At 41.8% G+C, this 10,161-nt stretch overlaps 1 protein-coding gene across 2 annotated transcripts; it reads right to left on the reverse strand.

Annotated features, from left to right (window-relative positions):
- ltap1 (lipid transport auxiliary protein 1) lies at window positions 1-6,301 on the reverse strand. 2 transcript variants are annotated; one of them, XM_076279803.1, is made up of 7 exons: window positions 6,063-6,301; window positions 5,602-5,703; window positions 5,336-5,444; window positions 5,081-5,134; window positions 4,548-4,714; window positions 4,313-4,371; window positions 1-1,120 (listed from the first exon to the last, which is right to left on the reverse strand). In XM_076279803.1, exons 1-7 carry the CDS (start codon window positions 6,126-6,128, stop codon window positions 913-915), a joined length of 765 nt encoding a protein of 254 aa, XP_076135918.1. In that variant the 5' UTR covers window positions 6,129-6,301; the 3' UTR covers window positions 1-912. The 2 variants fall into 2 exon arrangements, with proteins under 2 accessions (XP_076135918.1, XP_076135917.1); XM_076279802.1 differs by having other exon boundaries at window positions 5,330-5,444.
- Between the last annotated feature and the right edge of the window lie 3,860 nt (window positions 6,302-10,161).

Here is a 10,161-nt window from a genome sequence, read left to right on the forward strand (position 1 = left end):
TTAGCTTAGGTGGAGAATTTTATGGTCCAGTTCTAAAGGCTCACACATGTATGAGGCAACATTACATTCAGGTACAGACTACAGGAAGTGCACTCCAAGTTAATCACATGTGCACAAGCTAGTTCATGAGATTACAGGTGTAACATAGTAAAGTGTGCACACTAAAAGAAATGCACACACAAGCACATCCGCAGACACATACTCAACACACGCACGCACGCACGCACGCACGCACACATCATTTCCTTAAAATGTAAAACATTCACCTAAAAATTAACAAGCAGAAATACATTAAAATGGAATAAAAGTGCACTTAAGAGTCAGTAAAGTAATACACAGTTTAGCTGTTCAGAAATTAAGCTATGTTGATGTTTCTATGGTGAGTGCTGCTGCAGAGGCTCATGGGATCTGTAGTCTTGATATGAGGGGATGGCACAGACACAGGTAATGTACATTACCCTCAAGGCAATGGTCTCAACTCTGTAATGTAGGGTCAGAATTTAACCAGCTTCCTAAAATCTCTGCATATGACAAGGTCTTGGTAGGATACAGGATGGTGAGTTATAGTTTTTAGCTCAACTACAGTCTTTGTGGTGCGATTGAGAGAAAACTCTCAGCATGGCAGTCAGGCTCCGGTACCTCCTGTTTTACCGCTAAACAGCAAAACATTTATAGAAACAATTCTCCCATGTCTTTTCTTTGAAGCAAATGCCACGATGCTCAGATCCATACTCTAAACCACCTGCAGCTGCTTCAGTCAGGAACTGTATACAGTGTTGAACCAATATGGTCCCTCCCAATCTATGAAGTGTAGAAACTCTCTCGTCATTTGTTCCAGTGATTCTCCAGTTTGCATCTCAAGTGCTCTCCTCTCAAGTGTCCTTTTCCCTCTCTCCCTCTCTGTGATTTGGTTTAAAGGGTGCTCTCCAGTGTGTTGTAGTTGTCCTTGAAGTTCTTGAGCTCCAGGAAGTGTTTGGGCCTCTTGCTGCGCTGGCCAGAGGACGGCAGGTAGGTCACCTGGATGGTGGAGGCCGAGGATGGGCCCGGGGAGCTGGTCAGGTCCTTAGCAGCCGACTGGTGCTGCTGGCTCAGACTGGCGGAGCTGGAGTGGGTCTTCACCCTGCAGGGAGGGGAGGGAACCAAGAGATGGGGAGAGAACCAAGAGATGGGGAGGGAACCAAGAGATGTGTTTAGAATAGTGCTGGAATGAGGGTTTAGTTAGCAGGAACTGATCCAACACCGAGAGCATTATGATGTAAAAAATATTAGTTCATAATGTGTAATGCTTGTAAGTGTTTTCAACTGCAATGATTATGGTGCTGAAATAAGGTTATGGTGCTGGAATAAGGTTATGGTGCTGGAATAAGGTTATGGTGCTGGAATAAGGTTATGGTGCTGGAATAAGGTTATGGGAATTGCGTACAGATGTTAACGCTGCAACTGTGAATCTGCTAAAAATCGATACACACGTGTGAAAATTACAACCGGTTAGCAAAAAATGTAATCGCGATGCAACTACGTTGTCCAAAAATGAATAAATAATGAATAACTTCATAGCTCTTTCATTGTGGAGCTATGTGCAGCTATGTATGTATGGAGGACCGTAGGTGTCACTGAAAAAGTAGCAATAAAAGATTCCATTAACTTGCTATTGTAAACAGTAATAAAAAGTAAAATTATGAAAACAGCTTGTAAATGACGAATTCATCCATCAATAAATGTTTCTGATTTAAAAGGGAATTTTCAAAACCAACACCCAATAAGTAATTGGACACTCTAATTCAATGTTATAATCTCGCGTTTCAAATTTATCCATTTTCAAGCTGTTTTTCAAATTCGATTTGCTTAATTGTTTAGTGCAAATGGGATAGCACATGGAATGGCAAAAGAGCGTTTCTTTAGAACGTTGATGAACCATCGGTGCAGGTAAACAAGATTGCGTAGCCCTATGCCACCATAGATTAGCACGCTGTACACATTTGTTCAAAACTGTTGCATTCAAGTTGACTGCTAAATTCTTAGCAGTCAATTCTCAGACGGCTTCACCATCTTCGCTGGAGATTTTAACCATGCAGATCTTAAAACTGTTCTTCCAAAGCTACACCAGCATGTTGATTTTCCAACAAGAGGAGACAACATCCTGGACCTGGTCTACACTACACACAAAGGAGCATACAAAGCCATCCCCCTCCCCCACATTGGACTTTCTGACCATATCACTGTTATGCTAATGCCCGCATACAGACAAAGAGTAAAAGCAAACAAACTGGTTGGTAAGCAGGTAAAAGTGTGGCCTGAGGGAGCCTCCGATGCTCTTCAAGACTGCTTTGACACAACAGACTGGGAAATGTTTAAGCAGGCAGCCACTTACAACAACCAGACAGACATTGAGGAGTATACAGACACTGTAACCTCTTACATCACCAAGTGCATCGATGATGTGACCCACACAAAAGACATCCTCACTCGGGCTAACTGGAAGCCATGGCTGACGGGATGTCCTCAGGCTGCTGAGGGCCAGAGACAAAGCCTACAGAGCTGGGGATGAAGCTGGCATGAGAACAGCGAGAGCCAACCTGTCCCGTGGCATCAAGGAAGCAAAAAAGGAATACACTTACAAGATAACCACCCACTTCAAAGACAGCAGGAACGCACAAAGCCTATGGCAGGGCATTCAGGCCCTCACGGACTACAAACCCGCGCCACAGAGCTGTGAGAGCAACATCCCTCTGCTCAACAATTTGAACCGCTTCTTTGCTCGCTTTGAAGCACAAAACAGCACTTGCCCACAGAAGACCCCTCCCCCTCCACACGAGCAGCCCCTGTGCCTCTCTGCCGACAGCATGAAGAGGACACTTGCTGCTATCAACACCCGTAAGGCAACAGGCCCAGACAACATCCCAGGTCGTGCGCTGAAGGACTGCGCAGAGGAGCTTAAGGATGTCTTCACAGACATCTTTAACACTTCCCTGAAGCAAGCCATCGTCCCATCATGTTTCAAAGCTGCCACCATCATACCTGTGCCGAAGAAAACTGCTCCATCCTGCTTCAATGACTACCGCCCTGTGGCACTGACACCCATCATCATGAAGTGCTTTGAGCGGCTTGTCATGTCACACATCAAATCCATTCTCCCCCCCACCCTGGACCCCTTCCAGTTTGCATACCGAGCCAAACGATCTGCTCTGCCCTCCACCCAGCCCTCACCCACCTGGAAAAAAGAGACTCATATGTGAGATTGCTGTTTATAGACTTCAGTTCTGCATTCAACACCATAATACCACAACAACTCATCTGCAAACTTGAATTTCACCAAATTCCTGGGGGTGCACATCAGTGAAGACCTCTCCTGGACCACCAACACTGCATCACTGGCGAAGAAAGCCCAGCGCCGCCTCTACTTCCTGCGGAAACTCAAGCGAGCAAGTGCTCCACCAGCCATCATGACCACATTCTACCGAGGCACCATTGAGAGCATCCTCTCCAGCTGTATCGCTGTGTGGGGCGGAAGCTGCACTGAATACAACAGGAAAGCCCTGCAGCGCATAGTGAACACAGGACCCACAATGGCTGCCTTGCACTACTCCACTTGCACTACTCCACTTGTACACTTGCACACTTTGCACACTTGTTGTTGTCCTGTTGTCCTGAAAACACAACACACTTCTGCTGCTCTTACATAACTTGCACCACTATGCCACTTGCTTACTTAGGTAAAACAGAACTACCTCAGCCATTTATTGGCCTGACTTTGCACTACTATATTGACTGTCTATGCACAATTGCACAATTTCAACACAATTTTGCTGCTCTTATTTATTCATTGTATGTGCCTTCTTATTTACTTTTTATTGTTTACTTGAATGTTATGTTTTTGTCTGTGGACTTAAATTGGTAAAATATGTCTCGTCTCCACCGTGGGTTCCCTGTGGGAAACACTGACTGCAGCTAATGTAACTAAAGAAATCGTGAGTAAATCGCATTATGAACTTAAAATCGTGAATCATATCGAACTGTGAGTTGAGCATATCGTTATCCCTAATAATGCATAATGTTAGTAAGTGTTTTCAACTGCAATGGTTATGGAATAAGGGGTTTTTCAACTGACTGAGGAGACTACAGAATACAGTGCCTAACTGATTACAAACATCCATTTGACTTTTTTTAACTGATAAGTTCCAAGATTCATATCAGAACTGGTGTATGAAAACAAATGAGAGAGGTTAGTGAGAGGTAGAGAAGACAGAGCGACAGGAACGAAGAGTCTGAGAGAAAAGGAGAGAGATCAAGTCAGAATGAGGCTGGTACTCACACTGTGGCCAGTTCATTCAGAGCGTCCTGATATTTTAGAAATTCCGCTTCTCCAAAGGCCTGTGTCAGAACACACCAGTCACACACACACTATTTAATATTGTGGAACAAATGAGTCAACATTAACAGTTTACGCTTTTATTTGAGAGTTAGCCAAATGGTCCAATGTACTTACATGCTGCTTAGGAATGAACAATACTAAATGAAACAAGTGATCAACAAACATAAACACTGACCCCTGTGCCATGTCTGGCGTTGTCGTAGCCCTCCAGCAGTCTGTCAATGAGGCCGCTGCGCGTGGTCCTCACCAGAGAGCTGGAGTTTCTCAGTTCAATCAGCCAGTTCCTGTAACGCCGTCCAGTCAATGCGCTGGAGCTGTGACCCAGCTCATGGAAAGGTAAATCTGACACACACACACACACACGCGCGCACACACATGCGCACACACACACACACACACGCGCACACACATGCGCACACACACACGCACACATGCGCACACACACACACACGCACACACACGCACACACACACACGCGCACACATGCGCACACACACACACATACACACACACGCACACACACGCATGCACACACACACACATGCACTAACACGCATCCGCACGCACACACGCATGCACACACACACGCATGCACACGCACACACACACACACACAAAGAGAGAGATAAATGCAAGGTACAATACAGCACATTGGGCTCACGCAAGATACTGAACATGTGTGGAGTAGGCTAAATATGTTGCTCTCACCCGTGTCTCTGATGGCGTCTAGCGCTTTCATTCGATAGAGGTAGTTGTAGCAACCTAGAAAATCAAGTGATACGTGTTCTGATACATGGTTTTTCTTAGAGAATACGGTCTTGAAAATGTGGCATCACGTTTGAGCATTTAAGATTATAATTCATGAATTATTTGGACTTGGATTGAGTTTATTCAATAGGGCCAGAAGGTCGCAGAGTTACTTTGATTCACATTTTGAAGATTTTTATGAAACATTACCATTACCATTCTGACCCCGGTATGAGAGACGGTCGTCTTCCGCTGCTAGAAGGCGCGGCTCATAGCGGATGTCGTTCACCTTGGACAGACGTGAGTCTATCTCCTCCTTCAAATCCTGCGTTTAGACCACAAAGCCTTTACTCATGAAACAGTTTAGTTTAAATCAGTCAATGTGAGTTTTAAGACCAAGCTACATACCACCAAGTTGATACCATGTTTTAAATCAAATGTCACTAACCAGAGGTAAAAGATTTAACTGATGATAGGTCTACCTTTGGTGCGTTGTGACCCAACGGTACATGAGGTCCTCGGCGAGACTTCATGGCGAACCGCATTATCTGTCTTTTCACGAAAATGAACAGCAACACAAACACCTAAAACAAGGAGAAAGTGAGGATTAGTGGGGTAGCTGATACATTTTTTGGGGATTGAGACACACGCCAAGCAAAATCATGACGGCCATATTTGTCCATCATTGCCTCACTCTTCACCTGTTGTGACAATCGGTGTATCAGTGAATCAGCTATGGAAATGTAAAAGTAAGGTGTGCACTGCCTTAAAAAGTAGGCTATCGTTAGCCGAAACCTTTTACAGACACTTAAACCAGAGTGCAGAGACAATGCCAAGCTTATCACGCTCATGTCAAAGAAAACATGCATACCAATAAAATAAATAAAACGAATCAGCTGTAGGCTAACGTTATGTGGTAAAATGAAAACAACACAACCCTTACCAAACTACCGTAGGCCATCACAAGCACTACGTTCACTCCAGAAAGAGGCGAGTCCGAGGAGGACATGATTGATTACGTCAGTTACAACTCTACAAGTTATTGATCTTCAGCAAAAGGGTAATCCAAGTTGGTACATTATTTGGTTAATTGGAGATGTTGTCCTTGAATTTAACATTTCCTGTTATGAATGTTTTGTTGTCGCTGATCATCTGACTACTTCTTCGCTGGGGACGTGTGTTGACAGATGAATTTAGGTATTTATGGGACATCGCCATCTACTGTCATGGAAGAAGTTCTGCGCTAATCAGCATGCATTTCTTTAAGGTGTGTCAGGCTGTCAGTCTACTGTCTTCGATCGCAAAATGTGTCGTATTCGCTGATGATGATAATCAATCATGATTTACCATCATATGTGAATTTGTGGATAAGAGAAGAGAGGCTAGAACTCTTTAGCTGTGACCTTTATTTGTGGTCATGGTGGCTAATGCCCCCCATTTTGATTTCAAGAGAGTATAACAAGCTCTTCATAGGCCTACTCATCTATTAAGTAGCCTAGTTGTAACCATAGACAGTAAAAGAAAGTTTGTAACACTTAATCGAATGGACCATATCAACTCACAAAAATCAACTCTTAGATCAACACTGTTGATTTTACGTGTACATTTCACTAGATGGCAGTAGATGGCACTCATCTAGAGAGGGTTGAGTTTGAGTTTGAGTTTGGTTTGTCATACCTTAGCCTAATATGTTTTGGTCATGCATACTACCTAGGCCTATATTAGGCTACTATTTGTGAATATAGGCCATGGTTGGAAATATTGTTATTATTAAGTGTGCTTGCAAAGCAGCACACTTATTGTTCTTCTTAAGTTTTCTTATTATTATTATTATTATTAATATTATTATTATTCCCGTCTCCCTAATTTTTTCCAGCTCCTGTGCCTAGGCCCTTTGAGACACAGACACCGTTCCAACTTTAAAACGTCCGGGCAGTACCAGTGTAACTTGCTCGAGAAGATGACGTCAAGTGGGCGTGTCGTTCGTCCGCCATATTGGATTGAATAGAAAGCGAAACTAAATTTTCACAGGTCACAAATTTGGTCCGAACGCCACGAAACTTGACGTACATCATCATTGGACCAAGCCTCACAAAAGTTACTAGAAGGATTTTTGATTTTCGAAAGCGTTTGCCCGTCACAGCCAAACGAAATCGGCGGCGAAGCTCCGAAACAGGAAGTCGTCCATATCTCAGGAACACTGTCACATATCGATACCAAATTTTGTATATGAACTGGGGACTCCAGTGTGAGGGTGCATAAGCTAAAAAAAAAAAAAAGAAATATTCCAAAAGTTTCCATCATTTGGCAAACCACCCACAGGTATTTGGTAACTCTCCCCATTCACCTTTACACCATTAACCTTCAATCACAACGCCTTTTGAGTATGCTCAATCAATGCCTCTGGGTATCCACAATGTCTCTGGGCAACCTTGCCCAATCATGAAATCCTTGCTCTGCCATGGGATAGTATGGACTTACGAACTGAAATAGCAAGGAGAACGGTAGCTATATATAGCTTACATAATAGAGTTGTTTTCACATTGACGGTATTCAAATTAAATTTTTCATTATTGTTACATATCATGATGGGAGAGTATTATTAAAAATGTTACAAGTATGCAAATGCATATGTTTACGGGCATTTAGGTTTTACTGTGTTGTTTTGTTGTAAAGACATGCAAGGCATTCTGGGCCATGTAATAGACAAACAGTGGTCGGCAGCGTTAACTTGATTTCCATACGTATTAATATGAATAGGTGTTTCTGTAAACCTAGGGACAATAAACAGCTATCTCTGTTACAAAAACGAGCTGGTAATCGCTCATTGAAGAGGGAACTATGATAAAAAGAATTTTTTCCTCAAAGCATGGATTTGACGACAGTACAAGCAGGAAATACCTTGAAAAGACTCTCCGTTTATTTGATGTTGCCATAGCAACGCAGCCTTCAGAGCAAAGATTCTAGAAGAACTTCAGGGAGACACGTTTTGAGTTCGTGGCCAAGTACCTAAAATATCGGTTTCCATGTGTATGTGCTGGATGGCGTGCTTCATTTATGAAAGTAAGTGTTTTATAGAGTTACAGACATAATGAGTCATGTTGTAGTGGTCAACATAAATGTGCCCCTTCTGTTATTAGAATGCTAAGCGGAGATTTAAAATCATTCATTTCTTGTGTGGCTAGAAGCTAGCTAGCTATGTCAGGGAGGAGATGTTGCTGTAACGTTAACGTTATGAGATTTATGTTGCTTGATATGCTTGTACTCGTAACTTCGTCACTCGTAACTTTAGGACTCCTATTTTTTTTTACTAAGAGTAATTCAGGAAGCATTTTAGCCCTAAGTAGCGCCTGAGTTTGTGACAGCTTAAGCGAGGACTCCTAATAAGACCGATTCACAAACGATGTTTTGTGGTGGCATTTCACGTCGCGATGTTTTGAAATGCGTCTAACAATCACGAGGGAACAATTTTGCATTGTAGGCATAATAACTAAGGGATGCAGTAACACCACCAACAACAACCAAAACTAGCCTACTCATTGTTTACATGTACATTAAATGTAACGTTTCATTGTGAATCAAATTAAAAGATTCTCCTCTTTGCAAACGTTGGCATAGGCATATGGTGACAGATTAATTTAATAATGCTGCTGTATGAATCACGGTAAGCACGAATGAAGTGGCCACTTCTTAATGGGACTCACTGTATGGAAGTAGGCTAAGTAAAATAGAGATGTTTAAAATAAGATAAAGTTAGGATATGCCCGCTTGACAACGGCAGAGATAACTGTGACCTTTGGCCATAGCAACCATCCATTTAGAACGACTGGCCTTCATAGCAACCAAGGATCTTAGCTGTGATTCATGTAACTACAGTATGCATGCAATGTGATGCAAAGTATAGAAAGGTGATGAAATATACAGAGACAGGTCAAGAAATATAGTGCAATGTAGACAGTAGTATACAGTTGATTTACAGAAGGTGGTTTAGAGTAATATGAATTAAATATAATTATGTGCAGTGTATTAGCAGTTATCTCATACAATAAGTAGAATAATGCATGTAGATGTAGCAGTAACAGTATAATAGTAGAAATAATAATATAGATATAGGCAGTGTATTAACAGAATATAATAAAACAGAATAATTATGGATATTCAATTTGACAAATATATAACGGAAATGTACATAACATACAGCTATGTGCAGTGTGGAAACAGTGTCATTGTAGTGCAGAAACAACAACTTAAGAGTAGTAAGAATAAGTCTATGTGCAGGATGAATAGTATGAAGATCAGTAGAATAACTATGTATAAATGTAATTACAGTAGGCCTATGTACATTTGTAAATAAATAGAAAACTATGGGTGAGAGGGATAAATTAATTTTATTTAATCGTAAAAGTAAATTGCATTCAATTAAATTGCAATTAAAAATCTTTCCAGTAGGCTTTAATGTCACGCAAAAAGTACAACCAAAGCTGAGCTTGATCAACTACAACGTCTAAAGAACCAGAACTTCAGTGTAGTTTTTTGCTGGGTCCCAGGCCATGTTGGTCTGAGGGGAAATGAGAAAGCGGACAGTGCTGCTAAGCAAGTCCTCAATGAAGAAGTCACAGATGTCAAATCCGTGCCCCAGACCTTAAACCTATACTGAACTCTTACATCACAGATAAGTGGCAATCTGAATGGGATTAATGTACCAACATCAAGCAAGGAATGGGAATTTTGGCACGTTTTCATGATCCACTGGGTCGTTATGGGCCACACAAAATACGGTGTTGCTAAAATTACTCCTATTGTGGCTATTAGAGACATGCGTTCATGAGTATTCAGCTACATTTAATGAGTTAAGTAAAATACATTCACACACAAAAAAAACCCATCACTAATGTTGTGGACATTACTTTATTCTGAGATACATCAATAGGCTCAGAAAAACAATCCTAAACAGACATAAGGTCTTTATAGAGCAAATCCATATAGATTATTTGTCAAATAAACCAGTAAAACAGAATTAGGGGATGGAATATATAACATTC

Source organism: Alosa pseudoharengus, unplaced genomic scaffold (assembly GCF_046254945.1).
Source record: "Alosa pseudoharengus isolate Yale_2024_CS ecotype anadromous, Long Island Sound unplaced genomic scaffold, YU_APseudo_1.1 YU_APseudo_1.1_scf_12, whole genome shotgun sequence".
Lineage (NCBI taxonomy): Eukaryota > Metazoa > Chordata > Actinopteri > Clupeiformes > Clupeidae > Alosa > Alosa pseudoharengus.